General features: G+C 41.3%; 1 protein-coding gene across 1 annotated transcript; it reads right to left on the bottom strand.

Annotated features, from left to right (window-relative positions):
- Positions 1-3,548: 3,548 nt before the first annotated feature.
- NFU1 (NFU1 iron-sulfur cluster scaffold) lies at positions 3,549-25,125 on the bottom strand (the record flags this gene model as incomplete). The annotated part of the gene is given in 7 exon segments (XM_034761771.1): positions 3,549-5,461; positions 6,712-6,886; positions 14,644-14,707; positions 16,419-16,533; positions 17,887-17,953; positions 20,758-20,893; positions 25,019-25,125. Coding segments are annotated over 7 exon segments (712 nt in total), but the record flags the coding sequence as incomplete, so codon positions are not given.
- Positions 25,126-27,437: the final 2,312 nt, after the last annotated feature.

The following is a 27,437-nucleotide window of genomic DNA, read 5'->3' as shown; positions in this document are numbered from 1 at the left end:
AATGGCAACAGTGAATTGAGAGGTGCCTAGATTTATTGGGCATGAAGGACCTGGATCCTGCTTTCAGTTACGTCAATGGGAGTTTTGTCAGTTTGAGTGGGAGCAGGGGCAGGACTAAAGCACCCATGAAATGCATACTGTATGTTCATTAGTACCACCGTAGATCCTGAGTGTATTTATTGCTAAAATGCTACCCGCCTAGGCACTTTAGAAAAACTATAGACAGATGTCATACCAAGGGTATTCTAAGCTGAGACTGAATAGGCAGAAGGCATAGGCCATGTTTCTAGGTGTGTACACCCCAGGAACTAGTAATGGCCTTCATATACCAACCCTTGTGCACAGGGCTGACGAGGGGGAGAACCGGTACAAATTACTGGGGCCCAGCTTCCCCCCGCCCCTTCGTCGGCCCCATTTAGCCGGTCCGCCCTTGCTGGGGGGCCCGAACCCGCTCTCAACGGCCCTGTTTGTGCAGATCCTTAAGGTACATATAACTTTGTGGATTGGGTTACCTAAAGACAGTATACACATACAATGACATAAAAAATGACACTCAAGGTCCGGATCTAAGGGCAAGCAGGGCAGTCACTGTGAGTGCCAGCTTCCAGGGGGCACTGTACAGCTCTGCCACTTGAATATTTTGGCTGGTTTCCACCTCTCCCTGCTTAGCCACTTCTGCCGATTCTGCTTTTGCAAGTTGTATGTTCACTCATTCTTGAAATGGTTTCATCACTTTTCCCCCACAATGGCCAAACTTAGGCCACAAGGTTTTTGTTCTTATTCCAAGCCCTGCTCTACACACTTCTTTTAAACCAGTACAACTATTTTCAGCTAGGGGATCTGATTTTTGACCAAAATAGATGTATCACCTACTATGTACGCAGTCATACCAATATAAAGATGTTTGATACCAGCATAGCTTATTCCTGTACAGGAATAGCTATACTGGTATGGTTTAAGTGGTATAACTTTCTAGTGGAGATACGGCCCAAGTGTATTACCAGCAGAAAAAAAAGCAAATGAAAACATTTACATACCTGTCTGACAAATGCAGACTTTGGAAATATAACATTAACTGCAGTGCTCTGGGTAAAACCCTGAATGGAGTAATCTTACGTGGCATATAAATTTTGGCTAAAGGCCTGAGCTTCAGATTGCTATCTACGCACCTGCTACGCAAAAAAACCCTCAAAACAATATAGTCTTTTGCAATCTTTGATGACATACATTTTAAATAATGACTTAAGTAATCTGAGCTATTTCCTCCTGTTGCTGGGCTGAAAGTACCTGCCTCATGAATCCCATCACAGAGGGTTATATTTGCTGATTGCTTCACATCATGCAAAGTTATATTATCAGATGTACTGCCATATAAAAAGGCATAAGCTAGTTTCCTCCAGAGGCTTGGAATGAATCACATCCTGTGAAAAGACAGGTATTCTATTCCTGTGAACAGTTTCAAGATGGCGAGAATTTAAGATAGCTGTAATTGTCTATAAAAGAGGAGAGCTGTATTAGCTTAGTTTGCATGTGTGGATTTTGTTTTTTGTTTTTAATCTTGAGGAATATTTTGAATGTACAAGTGTCTGCAAAGTAAGTGCAAGCGAAGGTGTCAGTGGCAACCCTTGTATTTTTCCAAAGAATAGTAAATGTACTGATGTACGATATTCATATTACAGATTTGCTAGCAGAATCCTATTTTAATTTGTAATAAGTGTTTTAAATATACACCTCTACCCAGATAGAACACTGTCCTCGGGAGCCAAAAAATCTTACCGCATTATAGCTGAAACCGCGTTATAGTGAACTTGCTTTGATCCGCCGGAGTGTGCAGCCCCGTCCCCCTGGAGCGCTGCCTTACCGCATTATATCCGAATTCGTGTTATATCGGGTCACGTTATATCGGGGTAGAGGTGTATTTTTATTCCAAGCGCTATCCCATAGTACCACTTTGATTTTTCAAACTCCAGCAATTCAAAATACAGCTTAAGTGACTGTCAACTTTGGCACCTGGAGTTGTACTTACAGCAGACTGTAGTAGACCCATTTCAGAAGCCAGTCTTCAGGGTTTGCCACTCCTACTGTTGGAAAGTTACAGAAGCAGGGCTCTTTTGAAGGAACTTGACGTCTTTCATGCAGAATTTTGAATGTCCAGAGTGAAATTCCCAATGATCTGAACTGATAATGTTACCAACTTTTGGCTGTCATAAAATCAGAATTTACTGTTATTAAAGATTTATATTAATGTATAATTTACTTACATTGTAAACTCTAGGGGGCAAAGACCATCTTTTTTTATTCTGTTTATACAGCACCTAGAACAATGGGACCCTGGTCCAAGACTGGGACTTCTAGGTGCCACTGCAATACAGGTAATAATGTCATTGTTATACTGCCATCTAACTTTTGTTTTATTCAGTTTAATGAACCAATGCCTTTTTTCACATAAATTTAACAGTGATTGTAGGTTTTTTGTTTTTGTTTGCTAAGCTAGGATTCACTTGTACGCATCACTTTGATACTATTACATTTACATGCTAATACTTACTAATAGAAATTTAGAATATGAATGGATAGCCATCAGTTATTTTTTAAATGGTTGAAGCGGTGTTTCATAAATACATTTTTCCACATATGCACACAGGTTTTTAAAGTAGCGAATAATACAGTGACCTCAATTACTTTTGTCTGTGGTTACAGCACGGTGTTGTGAATCAGGATTGATTTGAAGTGCCAAGCTCTCTTATTGACTTGCTGTGTGAACTTGGGCAAGTAACCGCCTCTCTATACCCCTAGTTTATCCATGGGTAAACAGAGTATTTATTTGTATTACAGTAGCACATAGGGGCCCCCATTGTGCAGGGTCCTGCACATACAGTCAGACAATCCCTCCCCTAATGAGCTTGCTATCTAAATAGACAAGACAGATAAAAACAGGGAGAAAGCAAGTATTATGCCCATTTCACAGAGGAAAAAAATGAGAGAAACTGAGTGAGTTGGCCAAGGTCACAAAGGAAGTCTATGGCACAGCTGGAACCTGAAATTCAAATTTACTGTGTCCCAGTCCAGTGCTTTAACCACAAAGCTAATAGGGATTTAATGTGTCTTCATTAATCTTCAACTACAAGTGTAAAATATTAAAGGCCAAATTCAGCCCTCGCCTGTGTACATACCATTCCCACAGAAATCAGCACTGGTTACACATCCATAGCAGAGGCAGAATCAAGCCCTTAGTGTGTAGATGAGTTAATGCTGCTTAACTATGCTAATAAAAATACTGACCAAAAGAGACAGCACATTGACAGACAAATGGAGAGGATTTATTTAATTCACAATAATACACCTATTTTGCATTTGAGTATTTAATGGTTTATAAAGATAGTCATGAAACTGACCAAAAAAGCTCAATTTTTGAGAAATCAGAAACATTACCAGCCATTTTGTACTTTGCTGCTGAAAGCACGAGCATGGTGTTAGCCTGTGCACAAGCTGGTCCTTTGAAGAGCACACGTCTGCCTCAGGGGTAATTTTGTTATAAATACATTAGCAAGATTAGACATTGTTTATTTGTAAGAGGGAGGGGGACAAAAACATACGGGAGTTCCAAACTCCAAATCCTGGTTATTATTTATAAGTCACTGCATTATGACTCCAAATCAGAGTTCCAACAGCTGTTTTGTTAAAATAAATATGTATCCTTAAACTGAATACAGAGAGCATAAAGTCCATTGTTACCACATGCTGCTTTGTGCCCTGTGGGCACAATTCTCTGCTGGTTTAATTCATGAGATCTGGGAAACTGGTGGAGTTAAACCAACCGAGAGAGTGGTCCTTACTACCTCACACCGTGTACTTACATTGCCCTACTTGATCCTCAGTTGTGATTAGGCTGTAAGTAGGTGTGTGCTTATAATTACTGAAAAATCTGGAAGAGTAAACCAGATCTTGAATTTTCTAAAGGAATCCCAGCTCCTCAAAAATGATCACTCAAGACTGCTCTGAGCAGGGATTTCTAAGGCTGTTTTGCTTATTCAGTGATGTCCACTGTGTTACCCCAAACCCAGCCTATTGATATGAAAGGCTCTACTTGCAACAGATCTGCTCTGGTTCCATTGTGCATGGGGTGGGAGGGAGGCAGGCAGGCAGAATTTCAGGGGTTATGTACTGCTCATCACCTTGGAGTCTAGTGCTGTGGAATCTTCCTGCATGGCTGTGGCTCTTGAAGGGAGATGGGGCATGTGCAGCAGGCAATCAACTCCTGCATGTGGGGGTGGGAGCACAAAAACTGTGGGAACTCTTTCAGCCACGAGTCCAAGTCGTGGCCATATAGCAACTCATTTGGAAAGCAGAATCTCTAATACCCAAGTCATCTACTCAGGCTGGGCACTGGAAACAGGTTATGCCTCTACATACCCACGAAATAGATGTTTTGCTCTTGAAATGCACGAGTGACATGTTTCAGTTTCAAAAAGTCAACTTTTCCTCTTCCCATAGTTTCTAAATGCTTGTAAAACTGATGTGTTCTCTCCCGCCACGTTTTTCCTCACCCAGAAATAGTATGTTAAGGAAGGACCTATTGCAAATTTAAACAGATTAATAATATATGCTGGATAATCTTTAGTTATAAAAAAGTGCATAAGGGTCTCCAACTATCATGGCTGATAAAGATCATCTAATGAACTCTTCTTTAAAAATGGTATTATTTTCTTGGAGAGTTAATTCACATCTGTAACTAATTGTATTTGATTTTGTTGCTATTATCTATCCAATGGTTGGAAGGAAGGAAATAATAATCACAAAACTAGTGAATATTATTATATTTAACAACTGGGTATAATCAACAACAAACATTTGAAGTGACCAGGTTAACTTTTAGTCAAAACTCATACACAGTAATCAAGAACAAAAATAATTTACTTCATAAAAATAAACTCTAGATCTCAGAGCTTCAGAATATGATTGCAAGTCATTTCAAAAGCCCATAAGGCAGAACAGGGAGAACATTTGATACAGATATTATATAAAATGCACAACTTTCTTTAGAATTTATTCTAAACAATTTCACTTACTTTTTTCACTTCCCACTTTTATTCTCAAGCCTTTGTGTGTGAAATAGAAATAGACCGACAAATCACTGTTTAAAAATGCCTTTTTCATTTGTTTCTTAACCATGCGTAACAGTTATGAAGTCTACAGGAGAAGGAACAAGTTCTCTTTTGAAAGCAGACCATATAGTAAGTCCCTAGAAAAGGCAGTGTATTATCTTTAAACATGGGGGGTCATTTTAAAAGATGAAAATTTAACTATTTTTATAAAGTAAAGAATGCAGTTTTTGTTGTTCCTCGGGACATGGTTAAGTTATACACACCCTCAGGAAAACTTTGCTATTTATAGTCTCACACATGCTGTTAGCTCAGGTAGAGTTTGCTTCTTTCTCCACTCCATCTTCATCATCAACAACCTAAAACCAAAACCCAAACGTTGTTTAAGTAATCATTTTCAACTTTGCTTCACTAGGACAACACAAGAGCTCAAGAAAGAGCCATAAGTATAAATGACAACATTTGTTATTCACACAGTTAATTACATTGAACCTGATCTTAAGAGCTACTTAATTCCCAGAGAAAGCAATGGGAGTAGCAATTGTTCAGTGTCATTATATGATGATGGTCACATGAAAGAGGTGAGCCACTCACTTCAATCAAAATGACATGAAGAGATTTGACTGAAATAAGAAGGTTGTGTAATGCTAAGAAGCAGACCAAGTGGTTACGAAAGCATTGAGAACATTCACTAACACATACCAGATATTTAATTGGAGAATGTATCTGAATTTGTATTTTTGCGGACACAGACTTATTTTAGTATATAGAGAGCAAAAAAATTGTTCCTGGTTAATTATACATATCAGAAGAAAGTCCCCAAAACACCGAAATATTTTTCACTGACACACACAAAAAAAAATGTTTTTCCAAAAAAATTTCCAGTTATAAAATCCATCCCATGTTTCTGAGACTAGAGCGAAGCAATACATTTGAAACAGAGTCAATAAAAAAGGAAAAACTAATAACCTTCATGTGCTGTGTTATTGGAACAAAATAACACTACAAAATTTAGAGTACATAGTACAAATGCATGGATGAGGAAAAATAAAAACAGCTGTAACTGTGCGAGGAACAAAATGTGTCAGGCTTTTTGCCCCATCTTATTTGAACAAAGACGCGATGTGCCAAACCATGCTAGAAGAAGGTGGATTCTAGGGATTTAATCTGACTACTGTCCCTATAATTCATTAATTTATTAAAGAAGTTTTCCCATTCAAGGTTGATTTGTGGTCCGAGACCCATGCAGGTTGCAGCTTCTAAGAATGGAAGTTTTGCAGGAAGCAGAGGCATTTAACAGCATCCCGTCTCTATGGAAATGAAGTTTTTCTTCGGTAAATTAAAAAAAAAAAAAAAAAAAAAAACCACACCGACATAACCTGTTGTAAGTATCAGTAACTCCCAGTGGCATGGATGTTTCTGGGTTAAATACTGTTATTCCTTTTATAGTGCCCTGTATCCATTTGCTTAAAATGCCATATCATCGGAATGGCAAAATTATGTACTTTTAAAAAATTGTATTTAAAATTACTTGAGCAGAACTCTACATGCCACTGAGGGGGAAGAGGTCCTGTCTATAAATCAAAAAAACACCTTCATAGTCACATACCTGTTCCACGCCTTCTACTTCTGGAATATAGAACTGCAGCATGTTCTGTATCCCATTCTTCAGTGTTATGATAGAACTGGGACAGCTAGTGCATGAACCCTGCAACTTTAACTGTACAATCCCATCTTCAAAGCCTTTATATATGACATCACCCCCATCTTCCTGAACTGTTGGCCTGAGGAAACAGAAACAGAAAATATTACTGCAGGTAATTTTTGTTCTAAAAATTGTAAGAGTTCATTTAATGCTCATGTAAGAGTTAGTTCTAGCCCTTTCTTTTTACACAAACTGGTCCAACATGGGCAATGACAGGGCAAATGTCTCCTTAGAAAAAAGAACGAGGAGTACTTGTGGCACCTTAGAGACTAACAAATTTATTTGGGCACAAGCTTTCGTGGGCTAACGAAAGCTGCCCAAATAAATGTGTTAGTCTCTAAGGTGCCACAAGTACTCCTCGTTCTTTTTGCTGATACAAACTAACACGGCTACCACTCTGAAACCTGTCTCCTTAGAGTGCTCCAGGTCAACATTCCCCAACCCTGATCTGAAGGGACCAAAGTTCTTTCTCTGGGGCCATATCTACACTACCACTTATGTCGGCAAAACTTATGTTGCTCAGGGATGTGAAAAAAATACACCCCTGAGCAACATAAGTGGTAGTGTGCGCAGCACTATGCTGGCAGGAGGGCGTCTCATGCCAAAATAGCTACCGCCACTCGCTGGGTGTGGTTTAATTATGTCAAGGGGAGAGCTCTCTCCTGTCGACATAAAGCAGCTACACAAGAGATCTTACATTGGTACAGGTGTGCTAATGAAAGCTCTATAGCAGAGGTGGGCAAACTTTTTGGCCTGAGGGCTGCATCGGTTTTCGTAAATTGTATGGCGGGCTGGTTAGGGGAGGGGGTCGTGGCCGGCCCCCCATCTCCTATCTGCCCCCGCCCCTCGGGACTCCTGCCCCATCCAACCTCCCCTGTTCCCTGACGGCCCCTCTAGGACCCTTGGCCCATCCACAAACCCCTTCTCCCTGTCCCTGAGTGCCCCTGGAATCCCTGCCCTTGACTGCCCCCTCCTGCCCCATCCAACCCTCCCTCCTTCCTGACTGCCCCCCCAGGACCCCTGCCCACATTCAACTCCCTTTTCCCACCCTGACTCTGATCCACACCCCCCGCTCCCTGCCCCCTTACTGCGCTGCCCTGAGCACCGGTGGCTGGCGGCGCTACAGCCGCGCGGCCAGGAGCCAGGCCACGCCACCACCGCCACCACGCAGCACAGAGACCGGGTCAGGCCGGGCTCTGCAGCTGCGCTGCCCCAGGAGCTCACAGCCCCCCCTGCCCAGAGCATTGCGCCGGGGGGCAGAGTGAGCGAGCTGAGGCTGTGAGGGAGGGGGGACAGCAGAGGAGGGGTCGGGGGCGAGGGCGAGCCTCCCGGGCCAGGAGCTTGGGGGCCAGGCAGGACAGTCCCGCGGGCCGTAGTTTGCCCACCTCTGCTCTATAGTGTACATGTAGCCTAAGGCCTATTTATTCCTTGGCCAATGAGGAAATGTGCCAACTTTGATGAGTTTTGTGACTGGGAGCTAGCCTGCAATCCCTCCCAACCCCTGTCACAAAGAACTAAGAGTTAGCCATCAGATAGCATCAACTGCTGACAACTCTGACCTAGGCTAGTGACAGAGACAAAGGCTCTATAGCTCCCAAGCCATCCATTCCTATACAAAGCTTGAGAATTCCATGATGTGTTCTACTAGTTAAAAAAAAAAAAAAAAAAAATTAGTAGCAAATACTTACTTAATGAGGGAAGAGAGCAAGAGTCAGTTTTAAGTTCTGAACTAGTATTTTTGCAATTGGCAAGTTAATATGGAAATAGAGAGCTACAAGCTTGTAAAACATTTGTCTGGTTTTTTTTACAACCAAAAACAACTGAGTAATCACATTTCTTTATATTATACAAGCTACCAAGACAACTAAGTTACAATTAACTCCCATGATAAACAGCCTTCACTTCCACCCCCATAGCAACATCCTGAAACTTTCCAACAGGCATAAATTTTAATTGTCACCAATTCACTCTCCTCTCTGTACTGTATTAAGGCAGAATCCTCAGTAAGCTGAAGAACTGGAGGACTTTCCTTCCTAAAATTGCCTTCTGTGTATTAGAGCTTTTTACAAACTGAATGTAGTAGTATGGGGAATAATTAGGACATATTCTAGAGGATTCTGAATGCTTACTGTGCTTTGTATACACAATGTAAGGAAGAAAAAGTACATATGGACCTGATCTGGTTAGTTGATGAGGCACACAGCATCGGACCCCAGAGCAATTGACATTTCCCCAATCTAGTCTCCTGTCACAATTAACAAATGACCAACTTTATAAATGCATCCCCATAGCAACATTTTTCCAGATGCCAAGCTAAAAAGTGTCATGTTACTTGAACAGAAGCTCTTTATACCAATTCCCAGAAAAACACTTGAGAACTTCACCTCTGCTGCAATAATTTAGGATTTGGTCACATTTATTAACATCAGCGTCAACAACTTACTCTACACAAATCACCTTAATTCCTGGAAGCCAACAAACAAAAAGCATCTGATTGAGAATTCATTCTTCCTTTATTTGACAAGATTTTAACATGTTACGGCACAATTCCAGTCTTCCTTTTTTCCCTCCCAGAGTGCAGCTGGCTCATGTTAGCTGACTCAGGCTTGTGGGGCTCGGGCTAAGGGCTGTAAAATTGTGGTGTAGATGTTCGGGCTCGGGCTGGAGCCTGAGCTCTCCCGATCCCAGAGCTTGGCTCCAGCCTGAACCCAAATGTCTACACCACAATTTTACAGCCCTGTAGCCCAAGCCGCGTAAATCCAAATCAGCTGACATGGGCCAGCCACAGGTGTTTAATTGCAGCGTAGACATACTCTCATAAGGCTTCTGATTTCTTTGCTTCTATTTTTGATGTTCTTCAGAGTAAACAATGAATGCTCTGTATGTATCACTGGGCTTATACAGAGCTCCTGGAAGCTATTCAGTAATGATATTGACACAACAACATAGACTACTGCAAATGGTCTGTTCAACAGCCTCCTGGCCAACTGAGAAAAAGGACAAACAATTTTAACAGAACTTCTGTGGAATATAAAAGAGGCAACTGTGAATGTTAAGGCTAATGTACCATGGGGGTTTTAGGCAACCACATAACCCACGACAGCAAAGCTTACTTAATGCCATCTTTCAAATCATTACTACATACCAAAGGCGCCCAAACTTTTTTCTGCTGAGCTACCCCCATGTCTCATGCACACCTCTCTTTTTCTAAGCAATGAGGGGAGGAGTGCCTGGTGTCACAGTTTCAGGGCAACTGCACCTGTGTCCCCCACACGTGGTTCCTCAAGGGTACCCACTCTAGGCTCCAAGCTCATCAGCCATCACCTCTCTTGGGCAGAGACCTGCATCTCACTCTCTCCTGCCCAGGGGATTAGTAAAGCTGCATAGTTCTCTGCCTACAATGTGATATCTCCAGCTGCCTGAAAGGCCAGCGACTGCACTTGGCTTTCTCTCCAGAGGCACTGACCAGTGTATTAGCCACAATTATAAGCTGCCACTCAGCTTTTTCTAAGCAAGCATATTTGTTAAGGTGAAAGCATTACAGAAAAAACATGTTAAAACAAGAAAAGAACCTACATGCATGCTAAAAAGCTTACCAGAGGTCACCCCCAACTCCAACCTCAGGCTCCAGTGGGTGATCAGCCTTTCAAAACCCACAACTTGTTTTTCCCCTGTGGTTACAGTCTAGATTCAGAACCAGAACCCAGGCTGGGCAGTTCAGCTGTTTCTTTACGCAGCTTAGGCCTTTGATCTCCAGTGTCCGAGACCTGGTACGAGTCATTCCTCAGGTTGTAGCACCAAAGTCTCGCTTTTTGCATAACCAGAGGTGGGGAATTTGCATTAACCTCTCCCTAGATATCCCCCAGGAAATACACTTCACACATATTGTCCCCCAAAGTCCATTCCCATCTAGCACATTTTCAATATCGTCCTTTGAACTCTCATGCCTCACATCCCATCTCTGTCCTGGAGAGTGACATACCATCCCAGTCCACAAACGCTGCTTTTAATACAATGGACCCCAAAGATACTTAAGCTTCACTCAATCTGGTCTCCCAAGAATATGCAGAAGATTGCCATGTGCGTCACACCCGCCATGTGCGTCACACCTGGTACCTGCGGGGTCAGTTGGGGAGGGAGTACACACCACATGGCAGTTGAGGAAGCCTTCTGCTCCCTGCAGCTGCCAGCACTTGGCTCCCTGCCTCGCTCCATTACCCCCACTCAGGGGAAGCAGATGGGCTGAGCTGAAGGGCCAGGATCAGGAAGGGAGCGAAAGGCTCCACCCCTTGAGTACTGACCTCCCTGCCGGACAGAGCATGCTCCTGCCCCTAGCAGTTCAGCGCGACCCCATTCTCTGTCCGGCAGGGGAAAGAGACTGCACTCTTAGCCCTGGGGCTGCGCTGAAAGGCTGGGATCAAGAGGAGGCTGTGTGTGGCTGGGGGAAGGGAGTGCCAGTACTCCTGGAGTGCAGCCTTCAACTCCCCACTCGCAGAGCTCCCACCAATCTCTCCTGCCAGTTGGTGGACACAGCTGCAGCTGTGCAGGAGTAAGATGAGTAAAAAGCCTGGTTAGGGGAGAGGGATAGCTCAGTGGTTTGAGCTTTGGCCTGCTAAACCCAGTGTTGTGAGCTCAATCCTTGAGGGGGCGATTTGGGGATTGATCCTGCTTTGAGCAGGGGTTGGACTAGATGACCTCCTGAGGTCCCTTCCAACCCTGTGATTCTGTGATTAAAGCAGGCAAGACCACTTGCTCAGAGTCCTGTGTGCTTCCCCCTTCCAGACAAAGCCTCCTCCTGACCCCAGCCCTTCAGCCCAACCCTGTCATGTCCTCTGCCTCCTGTGATAAAACTTGGCATGCCCCAGGGAGGCAGTGGGGGGGACAAAGGGGGATGCACCCCACAGTTTGAAAACTTCTATATACACCCACACAATAGATCCATATAATTAGGTAAGCTTTTCCTCCTCCCCTCTATATCCCTTCCTCATCTTTGAGAGATGAGTTTACTGTCACTATATTTCAGCTGAAAGATATACCTTATAATTTATTTTTATAAGAGCTTTCAGAATGCAACATTTTATAGGTTTCAGAGTAACAGCCGTGTTAGTCTGTATCCGCAAAAAGAAGAACAGGAGTACTTGTGGCACCTTAGAGACTAACAAATTTATTAGAGCATAAGCTTTCGTGGACTACAGCCCACTTCTTCGGATGCATATAGAATGGAACATATATTGAGGAGATATATATACACACATACAGAGAGCATAACTCCCACCTGTTTATGCTCTCTGTATGTGTGTATATATATCTCCTCAATATATGTTCCATTCTATATGCATCCAAAGAAGTGGGTTGTAGTCCACGAAAGCTTATGCTCTAATAAATTTGTTAGTCTCTAAGGTGCCACAAGTACTCCTGTTCAACATTTTATAGAAATTATAAATAAAAAAAGCCCAAGTTGGTGCATTTTCTTGAGAAATGCAAATTAATTCTATTCACTTACACCGTATGTAAGAGTGTTTGCTCCTGGAATGTGTGATTTGTGAAGAAGCCATCGTCGGTAACAAGAGGACTTCTGAAATACATTAGGCATTTCCCCACATCCACATTTCTGTATTTCTTATTTGTTTCTGTTCACTCTGGTAGTCCCAGTTTGGTCATTTAAGAGAGTGGAGCAGCACCTAGGTGCTATACAAGATTAGGGGGAGAGAGACAGGGCCGCCCAGAGGATTCAGAGGGCCTGGGGCAAAGCAATTTTGGGGGCCCCTTCCATTAAAAAAAAGTTGAAATACTATAGTAACATGTATTTGGAAATGTAAAAAATAACTAGTGAAATACATTCAAAAATTAATTTGTAATAATTTGAAAGTACACTAAATACATTCTTTAAAAACATTAAAAGCTGTAATGGTATGTATACATTTGCAATTACATAATGGGCTGTCGCTGGATGATAGTGATGGTTGGTACCAATGGCTGTCGCTGCCTGGGGGTGGTGCTGCTGTTGCCCAGGGCTGGGTGGGAAGCTGGGCTCTGGGTTGGGGAGTGCCCGGCTCACAGGGGCTGGACTCAGGGATGTGGGGAGATGGGGTCCGGGGGGGTTTCTGGCTCAGAGGGGCTGGGTTCAGAGCTGGGGGTCAGGGCTGTGGGGGGGAATGGGGTCGGGGGGTTTCCGGCTCAGAGGAGCTGGGGGTCAGGGCTGTGGGGAGGATGGGGCCGGGGGGTTTCCGGCTCAGAGATGGGGGTCAGATGGGGCCGGGGGATGTCCAGCTCAGAGGGGCTGTGGGTCAGGGCTGTGGGGGATGGGATCGGGGGTGCCCGGCCCTGACCCCTTACCATGACGCTTACCCCCTCTCCCAGGAGCCTCTGACATACTCGTGGGGCAGAGGGAGCCTCCGACATACTCGTGGGGGACCCTGCGGGGCCCGGGGCAAATTGCCCCACTTGCACCCCCTCTGGGCAGCCCTGGAGAGAAACCATTCAGGAATAGTCAGGACACTAGAGGTCTCTGGGAAAATCTGCAGAGAGCAGAAAGCTTGCTGCAGGCCCTCCCTGGAAAGAGGGACAAATTCTCATAGAGCCAGTGGAGGGGCTGGCCAGCTGACCTTCCGGGGCTGAAGAGCCAGTGCTGGGAGGCTGAAAGCTAAGAGCCAATGGAAGGTCTAGCTTGCTGACTTTCAAGTACCAAAGCCAGTGCCAGGAGGCTGAAAAGGGTAGAGGACTAGGGAGCCAGTGGAGAGGCTAGCCAAAACTGTCCTTCCTGAGCCAAAGAGTGCCAAGGCCAGAGAAGGCTGACAGCAACAGAAGGAGATGCCAGCTGGCTCTTGGAGTCAGAGAGCTGGAGCCAGAGAGGGTTGTACTGGAGAGCAAGGGCATGCTGGGGCTGTATTCGATGCATTGCCTGGATTATGGTATTGGGACTTATGCGCATGGGGCTTTCTTTTGTAATAAATTAAACCCACAAGGGCTATTTACACTCAAATAATCTTTGGACTACTTTGGGGGACTATGAAGAAGGGAAACTGAGGCAGGTGTGCCTGTCATGCCACAGCTTGCAGCAGAAGGATGCTCCAGGTGGGGCTGCCTTATGACAAGAACTGAAAAACATCTCTTAACTGCTCTAAACACTACATTACTGACTACCAGATTCTAATTTCAAGCTGTGTCAAAACCCAAATATAATTGCTGCAAAAAAAATTTAGGGATAAAAGTTAACGGAAGCTTATATGACTTCTGTGAGTGAATTTCTGAGATACAAATTTGAGATGATAGAGTTTACCCTACTTTACTGAACATGAAATGTTAAATGATTTGAAACTCATCTGAGAACAGCAAAATGTGAAAAACAAGGGAGATGAATACATGGGGGGGGGGGGGGGAGAAGAGTGCTCACCACAAAATCTAAGATCTTTCATGTTATTTTTTTTATTATTAGAGAGTTAGACTGCAGTAGCACCCTAAAGCTATAACCAGGTTGGTCCCAATGAACTCATTTTAAAAAACACACTATTGTGGGTTGCAGGATCCCCTACTGTCTTCTAAAATCATCTGGGAAAATGCAGTTTGATTCGCAGGGGTCAGTTTGATTGAGTCAGATCCCTCACTAACTGGACACTGTTCAGCACAAAGCTAGTTTTCAAAGGGAACTTCGAGGTGCAATTTTCAATTAGAGACAATATGAACAAATCTGGCCTCTCTGTGCACCAAGCTGAAATATGCCATGTTACCCATTTAATTTGTGTAATCCTAAAAATATTTAGAATTGCATCACTCTGAAATAATCCAAAACACGCCTACTGTGTGACAACGCTTTAAACTAGCAATGTTTAAAGTTACCTTATTCTGGTATCCAGAAGTTCCTTAATCATTAATACAACTTCATCGTCATCTTCTGATGCAGCTTTAGGGGAAAAACACATGCAAAGAAAAATATTGACAAGGCCTTATTATGATTAATAATACTGTGGTAAAATACTTGTAAAAACAATATTCTTTTTCCACGATTAAGTATACCAACAATACACCAAAGGACGATTCTAAGAGCTAAACTCACAGCTAAATCTAAGGTGGTGTAATTTACAGCACAAACATGAAACCTTTTCAGATTTTCTTCAATATTCTCTCTTTTACTCACACATAAGCATAACCATGGTTCTTCTCGAAGCACAGAGTAGCAAGAAAAGCAACTAACAGCATGGGATACAGGTATGTGGGCTAACACAGGCAGCCCTGTATTACAACCTCCTTCTCCCTCTGGCTCCTCAGCATGTAAGTTACACCAATATAGATTTCCTCAATAGCTACATGTCACCTCTCTTTCTATAGGATCAGCCATGAATCAGATGGCAGGAATGGGGGGAGGGGGAGATTGAGGATCATTAGGGTTTTGGTACACAATTCTCCTTCTGTCTAGGGTTTATTACAGATATATAAATTGTTTCCAAATTCCTAACAACTGTGAAGTTTATTAGAGTATCAAGACCTACATTAGTTACTTGACTGACCAACTGTCTTAGTAACCTCCATTAAAGCATTTTAAATTTTATTTGAAAGACAAATGGCTACTGTTTCCAGCTACAGGGCTGAAAAGTAGTTATAAAAATGGTTGATTTTCCTTTAAAGCATCTTTGTAATGGAACTGAGACCCATAAACCTCAAAACTCCTAAGTTACTTAACAGAAGTCATTACTTTCAAAATGACACTCCAGGAAGTTCTCTGAATAACATACTGAAAGAACAGCTGACAGCAACAGATGGGCTACCAGGACACCTCAACAGAGGCAGTGTTTCCCTCCAGCTAGGCTTAGCAACTCTTCTCTGCATTCTTGTTGTAACAGTATTGCAATTTTACAATTAATCCATTAACACAGGGCATTTCAACACTTTACAAAGGAGACAAGTGATCTTTATAGCGAGCTTGTAAAAAGCAGACTCTGTAGCAACCGCTAATATTTTTGTACACACAGAAACCCAAGCACTTTTAAAAACTGTTTCAAACCAAAAAAGGCTAGAACAGCCGTGGCCAAATCCTTTGCTGGTGTAAAGTCAGTGTGGTGCCACTGAAGGTTGGATGTTTTTCTAAAACAATGGTTTTCAACCTTTTTTCATTTGCAAACCCCTAAAAAATGTCAAATGAGGGTGAAGACCCCATTGGAAATCTTAGACTCAGTCTGTGGACTGCAGGGGTCAGCAGACCACAGATTGAAAACCACTGTTCTAAAAGATGTGCTCTCAGAATTATCTGGGGGAAGTTCTCTGGCCTGTGTTATACAGGTCAGAACAGATGTTCACAATGGTCCCTTCTAGCTTTGGAATCAATGAATCTATAAAATTTGGCCTTAGCATTGCACTATCTGAGAATCTGGCCCCATATTCATGGTCAGACAACTGCTTTGAACTGTTTGTATATTATTAGTTTAATTGCACCTTATGCAGACCACTGAATCTTGCGTGTTAATTTTAGCCATTTATACTGCTTCAGTTATTCTCTTCTCACATGTTTTCTGTGGGGCAAGTTCATTTCCTCTGAACATGATCTATCAAACACATCAACTTAAGAGAGGACTAAGACCATATACAGGCATAAGCCAGTCGTGAAGAGTTTCATTTACCTGTATCTGTACGAGGTGCCTCTTCAGTAATTACAGGTAAACCAGAGGCAAAGAAATCCATTATGGTTGCATAAATATCTGGTTTTAGTAAATTCCAATCCCAATCTTCGCTCACCTATAAAAAAATTAAGAAAACCAAATATAGTGTTTCTGCCTCATTCCAAAGAAGAATTTTATACATGGCCTTTGTCCATCTTAAAGGCACCTTGCTGGGCATTTAGGCCTGAAATTTAATGTTATTCAACGGTTTTACCAAATCTAATATGAAACAGAAACGTTTTCATAAAATTATATTTAAAATATTCAATAAAGAGGTCTAGTTGTTTGGATTTAAGCAGTTGCCTGCAATGTTTGCAAGCCAACTGCTGTATAAAATACTAGTGTATAAAAACAAACAACGTAAGATGAAAAGAAACTAAAATCACAGATGTTCTGCTAAGCTTTATTTCTACCAACAAACTGTTTGTGTTTTGGTTGTGTGTTCTATTATTGACGTCTCATGAGTTGTCCACTAAATGGCATAGCGACTATCTAGTATTTATGCAGCTATGGATTTATTACACAATACCTCCTGGGTTGGGTGAACTCCTGAGTCCCAGATGAATAAGCTTTGCCACTGGAGGCAAAGGAGGGATTTTGAGGCAACATGTAATGCACTTGCTTGCATTTATGTGCATCACTGTTCTTTGTTGGATAGACTTTCACCTTCATGTGTTTGTAATTTTGTTGCCTACTATTATCTAGCCTAAAAGGATATGAACCTTACTACTACTTAATATTTAATGAAACTTCTCTTTTAGCTCAAGTAGTAAAGGTCTATTTCTGGAGCAGATGGTTCCAAGCTCTATTCATAATGCCATGTGCATGCTAGATCAGACAACAGCGATGCCTTTATGATCATCCATTTGGAGTCCCAAGATCTATTCCTAGCTCAGCCATTAGCTCACTATATATGGCTACAGAAACTTACTTAACCTAAGTATGCCATAGTAAATATGCACATTTGTAAAATGTGAGGCTTCTTTTATTTAAATTTAGAGGAAAGGGACCACAGAAGGGCAAAATGTTATATTAAAAGTTTACTCAGCTGACTTTTAGCATTTTGATTAGAACTGAAAAAGTGCTGAGCACCTACAACAATAATTCATGTCAAGGGAAGCCGTGACATTCGGTGGCTCTGAAAATCAGATTCAAGAGACAATATTCTCAGAAGCCGTAACTAGAACAACAGTGTGAAATACAATTACCACAAAGTTGTGAAGGCACTTTGTACAGAGATTATGTTGACAAACTAAATTAAATCCCTGTAGTGAATATTTTGAGGACATTCTAAAGAAAGGTAAGATTTCTGGTGTACGTTATGCAAGCCAGGGAAGGCTCTGCCAGGAGTCTGTTCCTTTCACCTCTCCCTGTAGATTGGACAAGCATCAGCTCCTATTTAGACCATTGGAACCTCTTTTCTGCTTACCTTTGTGACTGTGATGAAGTCTGGCCCAAAGAAGACACTTTTAACTCCTTCAATCCTGAACAACTGCCTGCAAAAGAAAGTTAACCACAAAAAACACTAAATTAAAAGTTTCTATCAATCATGTTCTACTGTCTTTCTTGCTTTCCTACAAGAATACATTTCTAGAGGGCAATCATCACTTAAGAAAATAAAACCATTAAAGGAGTTTGCAAAGGGTTCTTCTACAGTTTAAGTGCTTCTATTCTTTATCCATAGCAATGGAATTCTGCAGCTTGGCATAAGTAGAAAACATCATACCATGGAGTGTGATACTGAACATACAGCATGTTATTTTTTCCTGTTAACATGTCTCTAGCTCCGATTTGAAGCCAAGAGGGTATTCTTTATCCATAAAACTACTGGATCAGCATCAAGGATGACCAACACACACACACAAACATTCCTGGCATGCAACTGTGGAAGGACAGGGACTCTTCTTTAGAATAGTAGATTAGGTTGCTGAAAACTTTTAAATATAATCTATTTTACTAAAAGCTGTTCTGAATTTTGTTCCTTCCATACAGACTTCCCCAAAACAAACTGAACTAGCACTCTGGCGATAGTTGCTGTTCAGTGCAATAACTTTTCAGTGCAGAGTAGCCCACAAGGTTTTAACAGGCCAGCTTAATGTGTAAGGAATCTTCAAATCTTTATTCATTGTTATGGTATGTGAGTGACTCTGTGGCGACGTTGGTGAATTTGAAGTTGCGGTTACTCGGAAAGCAAGGGCACCAGAGTTTATCAAAATATCCGTTTCACTTAATTTTGCTACCTTCAGTTGCTTAGTGCAATTAAAACACTATTAAAATTTTAAAATTAAATATTAAGAGAGATCTAAGCTTGATACTTCATTCCTCACTACCTTGGTGTACCGTATTTAAACAATCATCACACAAATTCAGACCAACACACTAAAACTTTAGAACCAGACAGGAAACAAGAACACACTTTGATTACAAACTATTCTAACGATAAAATAATAGCATGAGAGTTTTAAAGGCATCTCAACAAATGCTCAGTTTTGTTTGTGTGGCCACAAGAGTCAGTAATTTTAAATCTATACAATCTTAATACCTAGACCACAGATTAAATGAATGACTGTTGTCACCCACCGGGATACGATAAAGAATAGCTAGAACAAACAGAAGTTAAATCTGGCATTTTCATACAAAACACTGTAGGTAATCCTAATCTTGAAAACAGAGACAGAATACATTTTCAGTAGTGTAAATAGCTGAAAAATAGACTTTCTTAAAGGGGAAATTTATTCAACTCGAGATGCACAAATCAGATACTTTACCACAGGTTATGTATGGCAAAAAGGAAGTTTCTATACACTTAACAAACAATTTTTAAATGTTAAAAATGTAGCTGTGCATATTGTGCGTGGGTTGTTGTTTTTAAATATCATCACACCCTAATTTGCTTGATGGACTAATGGTCCCAAAATTTTACTTTAAAATATATTTTGGAGTTACACGTGCACTCCAAATCATTTAACGTTAGCATAGCTGATATTATTTCTTTGGAAGATTTGTATTCTCATGCCAAAACAAATGGGCATCCCAATTACAAAGCCTGAAACATCTGCTGTTCTATACATATGGGCATTTCTACTACCTTTGAGCTAAAGAACTTAATTTGAAAAGTTCCTGTTTGGTTACAAATCAACTATAGCATTTTGGAAATATTATAGCAATACCCTGGATAATGCTACGTTTCCCAGAGAGAGGGCTGCATTAAGCCGTTTTCACTTGTGTGCAGTATTTCCATCACATATAAGAGAAAATTAAACTATGATCTTGGGAAGGTGACACTATGGCATTTCCATATCTCACCCTCCCACTGCAGCCTCTCCACCCACATACATAGCAGGTATAAGGAGCATTATCTCCAGAGGCTGCTATTGATGCAATGGCAGATACCAGAAGCAGTGCTCACACCCACTTTCCCCAGGAAGCAAGTTTGCAACAGTTCTCCAAGGCATCTCATCACTATCAGCAGGCAAAAGACTCCTATGATTCCTTCCCATCCCATCCCCCACTTTCAGATAGACCTTTAATGGTGTCCCAGCCCTTTTTTACCCAATGAAAATATAGCAAAGTATTAGATGGAAAATAAACTGTAATAATGATTCATAGTCCAAGTGGATTGAACTGTATTAGTCCAAGTAAGTTTCACTATGGATACTCCAGATCTATGGCACTGAGGGCCTTTGCAAAAGATTATACATGAATAAGACTAGAAAAAAGGGTTCATTATAAGCTTGAGTAATTTTAATTTTTCCACTGTACTGTTTGTAACACACCCATATTTTAAAGAGAGAGAAAACTCAATGGCTTTGAAGCTAATGTTAAAAGTTATTAACTGTGCCAAAATTAGTAATCTGTTTCACTTTCACATAGGACATTTATGGACATTTCCTTAGGTTGCCTGTCTCATTACACTGTGAGTTGGCATGACTTTAATGTGACTACTAGCGTAAGGACTATTCAGTAAAGTTTTGCAGGATCCGGAACACAGGTATGAACAACAGTATATTTCCTTTTCAGGAATAATGAATGCTATCATGATTTGATTCAGATCAATGAAATAGATGACCAGGAACTTAGTTATCACACTGACATGCACAGTATAAAAATCTCGATAGATTACTTTGGCTCTCTCTAGGCATTCAATCTACTTTATGAAAAAAAGCAGCATCCACAATGGAAATGCAGCAAATCCGCTCTTTAACGTTCAGCTGCATTTATGATGACACTTGCATATACATATGTTTCAGTAACTACCACAGATAGTCCCTTGAACAAAGTATGTAATGCTTGAACACACCTCGCTAAAGGTGAGCAAAATGCTGCAGCTGGTGTGGAGAAATCCATGGTTCTCGACTCCAGTACTTGTCTTCCTGGAATAAACTTCAAACTATTTGGATTTGGAGTGTCTTGAGTCTGAATAAACATGCATCTTACTGAAAAGAGAAAAAGGGAAATAAAAGTTCAAAAGAGAAGTGGCTCATATAAGGAATAACAGAGATCTTGTTTATTTAGCCAGGCAAGGTTTTGTTTGCACAACACAGATCTATTAAAAACAGAGGACTGTGGAACACTGACATTTATCAAGCATGGCTCAATGAGTTCCATCAAAGTACCCATATTAACATGAAGATCAACAAATTCAGTCACTAAATTTAAGACACAGATGAAAAGCTTAATGAAACCCTGTCCCAGCTAATTTTAATCTCAGCTTTATTCCCTGAGCAACTTGCTGCTCACATTCTCTGTGTTTATCTGAACAGAGCCAATAGGTTCTTACCCACGAAAGCTTATGCTCCCAATACTTCTGTTAGTCTTAAAGGTGCCACAGGACCCTCTGTTGCTTTTTACAGATTCAGACTAACACGGTTACCCCTCTGATACAATACTATCCCCATCCTTTTTCAGAGGCTCTCTTTTTAACATCCACACTAAGATAATATTTGTGCTCCTTCTCTATTCTATTCAGGTTGCTATTCTATGCTCACCACTTTGGTACCTGAGCATTGTGTGGGGTCTCCACTCCAGCATCATCACCCTCCTGTTAAGAGCATTCCAGATGCAGGACTTGGGCAGATGTACTAACCCTCTGTTGTAGATATAATAATGTTAAGATCTTTTTGTTCCTTTTCCAGCATTAACAAAAAGGAGAAAGTATCGCAGAAAATAACTGTAAAAAATGAACACGCAGCCCAGTAAGGAGTGTTTGTGACATTTTGGTGTGGACAAGAAATTGCAGTAATCTGGAAACCTGCATAGCCTTTCAGAGCAAGCACAGAATTCTTTTTAGTCACCCAAACTATTATCCGGATGGACAGCTCAACCAGTTTAATTAAGCTGGCTCTGATATTGTGCTTATTGACTTTCAGCAAACATTTTGTATTAACAGTTGATATTAAAATAATTTATAAAAACCGGTAAAAATATACCCAACATTTATGAAAAAAGTATTTAGTTGTTTACTCAGATACTATTATTTTAATGGGATTTTGCTGGACTGCCCAAACCTTAATAAAAAGAATAGAATATATTTTTACCCAAGGATATCAAAGTGCTTTGCAAACATTATTTAAGATTCACAATGGAGCTGTGCAGTCGGTATTAAAATAATCATTTTACAGATTGGAAATCTGAGGTACAGGGAGGTTAAAGGACATGTGCTGTCACACAGAAAGTAAATGTCAGAGTTGGATATAAAACCCTACCTCCTTATTCTCTACATTAACCACTAGATCACTCTCCTGTCCCTTCACTGCCAAATTTCATTGCATGATTAGGATTCTCAAAACAGCACATCACCTTCAACAAAGGGAAACTGATTTTTTTAAAATTAGAAAACGCTAGAAATATGTATAAATTCTGAGTACATAATATTTGGGAAGCAAGCTTATTTAACTTCAGAAACATATATGGCTTAGAGATAATTATTTTTGTTATTTTTAAAGCAACAAAAAAAGAGCTGAAGCTTTCACTTCCTAAACAGCAATTTTGATCACGACTCCTAGTATTAGATGACAAATCAGGCTATTTATAAATCGCCAAATTTCCTCTGCAGGTGTCTGTCATGACAACAACTCATTTGACTTTAACCCACACCATCACCACACACGCAAGCTCTTAAATTTCGATAGAAAGAATAGAAGAATTAGCATGGAGACGCTCAGTGCTAACATGCTAGAAATAGTCCTGATTTAGCAACTAACAGCCATTCTCTGTTCTGTCACACAACTCCATCCACAAGGGCTAAAAACATCTTCCTGATTACAGTGGCAAAGGAAGCCACCTTCAATGTGACAATATGACAAATAGCCTATAGTGATGGAAGTGAATGTTGTCAACTGAACATGCCCAACAAATTTACTGACTTCGCTAATGCAAAGGGCAACTGACAGCAACTCCACAGTCAAATGGCTAGCATCCCCAAAGGCCTAGAATATAACAGGATACATCATCCTCTCACAAAAGTATTGATGAGGGTAGCTATTGTACCCAGGATCTTCTGAAGTTAGGAAAACAGATTATTTTCAAAAACCAGTGTTTCCCTCTCATTAGTCACACTGGAACTCTTTGTATATACTGTGAACAACCAAGTTTATCATCATCTACAGTTTGTAAGTAGCATCAGTCACACAGAATAAACACATTGCTTCTTTCAATTATCTGACTATTATACCATGTACTTTCTTCTGTTTGATCATTTATTGAAAGTGAAAAATAAAGATAGAAAAAAAAAGACAGAATTTAAAGGACATTTGTAGATCAGTACAAAAGTACAGACTCTTAGGCTGACTAGAACCCTAAGAGTCAATCAGTCAACTGCTTGATTAAATCTGAATTTCAAAAAAATTCAATTCTGAGTTGGGTAGGTCTGAGGCCCTCTGGAATCTGCATCAAAAAGCATTTGCTGCAGTGGGCACTGAGACACTCATTTAAATAATATTTCCACTTGTGGTTGGTTCTATACAACAGGCACCTGCATAATTAAAAATGTATATATACACATCTCTTTCTCCACAACATGGCAGAGTTGTTGTTGAATCCACCAGGCAGCTGCAGAAGCTGATCTGCAATTTTCAGCAGCACAAAAGGCAAGTGAATCTTTTTTTTTTGCTGATCATAGAGTTGTACAAAATACTGTAGGAGCAGATACAGTAAACTGGAATTCCAACCTTCACGTTTTCAGATAATATTAATTTGGCCCGGAGTGGGGGAATTTTAGTGTTAGTGAAAGGTGCTGGATTGACAGACCCGGCTATTGAAGTCATCTGTCCACACATACATACACACACACACACACACACACAATATTTGCAGTGGCAGTTCAAACCTCTCTGGGTTGCCCTTCCAATGTTCCTCAAATCTGTCCAAAAGGAGGAGTCCTCTCCATCTTCATGATCCAATCACCCCTAGCCTCTCTCCTGAAACTGCTTAATGGTTAGTGCCAATTATGGTGAACGTGTATTGCAAACCCTTTTCTGTGACAAAACTAACTTTATACAGATCACTGAAGAAACACAAGAAACTAAAAATTTTTGATCACTAACAAAGACTGGCTTTGAACCAGAAATCCAAAGCTGAAGATCTATATATGTTACTACAATCCCATGAGCTACCTAACTACAAGTTTTAGCAGCTGAAGTGCTTTTCAGACAAACTAATGTAAGAGGTTAATTTCTAGGTTAATACTAAAAACTGCAAAATAGTAATTTCAGTCCATTTTAATTTCTCAGTGCCTTAATACGGTGTTAGGCAAATTAAAAAAGAATTGGGCAACATGCCTAATAAATTGACACAATCTCCCCAACACCTACAATTAATCAGACAACTCAAAATTAAAACAAAACTTTTAAATTTCTGTCCCAAAGATGGCCAGAGATGTACAGAAGGATATATTCAGGAGCAGACTGCTCCTGATCATAGAATCATAGGGACCTCAGGAGATCATCTGGTCCAACTCCTTGCTCAAAGCAGGACCAATCCCCAGACAAATTTTTGCCCCAGATCCCTAAATGGCCCCCTCACAACCCTGGGTTTAGCAGGCCAATGCTCAAACCACTGAGCTATCCCTCCCCCCGTAAAGGCACTACGCCTCCACCCTTGCAAGATGACATCTTGGAATGGTCAGCAGTTCCAGTCTTGCTGATTTCAACTGTGGAACAGGATACAGGATAGCAGGAGGTCTGAGAGTGATCTTACACTAAGAAGGAGTTAAACTAATACATATGAGCACAAATATAATGCTTTACATCTTCAAAACTCTTTACAAGCCACAGCAACCAAATGAAATATCTCCATTATTATACAGATGGGGAAACTGAAGTGCAGAGTATAATGGACTTACTGAAGGTCATACAATGACCAGAATCTGGAATACAGTCTCCAAATCCTGGTTCTAAACTCTGACCACATGATGACTTAACTACCTTTCTACTAACAAAAAATCACCCAGAATATTGCATACATTTGAGATTTCAGTAAAAAGGAGAATTTATTCCTTCACCATCTTCTTGAGACAAATCTCATGAGAGCTTTCCTTATTTTATGACAAAAATTAAATTTACCTGTATTATGTGCTACGGTGGATGGAGGAAACGGTTTCCTTCGTGCGAATTGGCAGAGAGGCTGCTTAGTTGTTAAGTTAAAGTCTTTTAATGTCATGCGACGGAACCTAAAGAAAGATACAGATTTTACCAACAATACCTCAATTAAGAATTTAGCTTTTCCCATCTCTCAAGGAAAGTATTTTGTATGCACTTAATATCTCTGGATTTCAGCAAGTTGCTTAATCAGTTTCCTCCCTTTTGAAGGAGAACAGGTAATGTAGACTAGCTATCAGCTACAGGTTTATTTTCCCCTCCTCTCCACATAGTTGTTGGGGGAGAAGGGAAAATGACGTTTCAATCCCTTCTCCCTCAATTTCCAGGTGGCCAAGTAATCATTACACACCAGTCGCCTTGATTTAAAATTCACCAGGACACTGCTGTGGAGAAAGGACAGCAGCTCCATTGAAGCAGTGTGTCAACAGAGCTACACCTCTATCCCGATATAATGCTGTCCTCGGGAGCCAAAAAATCTTAGTGCGTTATAGGTGAAACCGCGTTATATCGAACTTGCTTTGATCTGCCGGAGTGCACAGCCCCCCAGAGCGCTGCTTTACCACGTTATATCGGGGTAGAGGTGTATTCGTATCCAGCAGCAGGAGACCAGGGCCCTGGAGTGGAACCAGGCCAGCTATAACAAAAAATTCTTGTCGATGCTGGTCAGGTAGACCACACCACTCATCTTGTTGAGACACACAGACCTCAAGTGGACAAAAGGGTGAAGAATACGCTGAGAAGAACAAACCTGAAGAGGTGAAGAGATGGACTAAACTGATTTTCAAAAGTTTAGGTGCATATTTGTACTCAATAATTACCATGATTAAATAGGTAATAAACAGGAATATAAAAAACAGTTCATTTTCACATGCAAATTCCTATTTTGTGCAATCATTATAATCACATGCACAAACTTGGCATGAAAATATCCACAATTAGAAAATCTAAGCTATGACTTCTAGCTTCCAAGAATCTTCAGACAATGATGTTGTAATTATATGGTGACAGATATCTTTATCTGTTACTAACAAGCACCTTGAATTATTACAGCAAAAAAATTTTAAGATCTAATCCAGATTTCTTTCTTTAGACTGCTTACTCTTTGCTTCCCTCTCTCTGGGTTTGGACAATAAAAACAGATGGTCAGGTTCACACTTAAGAGTCAGTTTCGCTTTCAGACCTCAGCAGGAGGTTGTTGATTTTTTTTAAACAACTTTTGTAAGAGTTTGTTTACAAAATTTAAGCAATTGGGATAGTTTTGAGTTACTAGGGTCCTTTTAACCCTTTCCTCATTGTAGAGATGTAGAAGTTGCTCTCTACCCAGCCTTTCAGTGATAGTTCACAGGGAATATACTAGGGACATAAATAAAAAAGTTATCCGTTTAAACAATTTAAAATATTTCATTTAAACAGTTAATTCATTAAAGGGCCGATCCGGCCAGCATGGCCGCTGCTGGGGGCGCTCTAGGTGGGCAGTGCTGCTCCGGCTGGCGTGGGACCGCTGGGAGCGGGGGGGAGGGGAAAGGGGGGACCCTCCTTCCCCCTGGCTGGAGAGGAGTTAACCCCCGCCCAAGCAGGGCTGTGACCAGCCCAGGACTTAACGGTTAAGGCGGACTAACTGGTAAGACTAATGCTTACCAGTTAACGTTTTACATCCCTAGAACATACAAAGCCAGTAGACTTAACACACCATTAGCAGTAGCAGTTCATTCTCATTGTGTGTCCCCCTCAAACACAGCAACACACACCAGGGTTGGGAGCATAAGGCGACCTGCTGTGGTATCCCTTTCCCCCCTCTTCCCCCGTACAGTGGGGAAGGGCATGGAGGCTGAGGGAAGCCCAGATGTCTTTAAGGTATTTTAGGACTTAATGTTAAGGGTGGGTGGTAACCTTAACTAATTTTAGCACTATGCTCTCATGTCTCATGTCTCACAAGCATAAAGTGGGGTGAGTAGACAACTCCATCCTGCTGCATCCGGTAGCACCCTCCTCCCTGATGCACATGTGTAGGTGCTTCTTTCTCTCTCCCATATGCTGATGATGGAGTTGGCAACCTGCACAGAGGGCTGGAGGGAAACAATTCCCACCCCCTGCACCCCAGCAGGCTCTCTGAGACAGGGACCATCTTTTTATGCTGTGTTTGCGCCTTGCCTGTGGGGTCCTGACCCATGACTATGGCTCCGCTGCACAATGACAATACAAATAATAAAACCATCTTCCCAGTCACACGCTGGGTGGGGATTGTGGATGAGGTCAATAGTTCACAGCTGTTGTTGTTGTTTTTTTTTTAAAGCCAGACGACACCGTTGTGATCAGCTATTCTTCCTCCTCTCCCCAGTGCGGGGGGGGGGGGGGCGCGAACCCACCCCCCCGGGCGGGGGGG

Source organism: Trachemys scripta, chromosome 2 (genome assembly GCF_013100865.1).
Source record: "Trachemys scripta elegans isolate TJP31775 chromosome 2, CAS_Tse_1.0, whole genome shotgun sequence".
Lineage (NCBI taxonomy): Eukaryota > Metazoa > Chordata > Testudines > Emydidae > Trachemys > Trachemys scripta.
The sequence above is the reverse complement of the archived record's forward strand: the minus strand, read 5'-3'. Positions and strand labels throughout refer to the sequence as shown.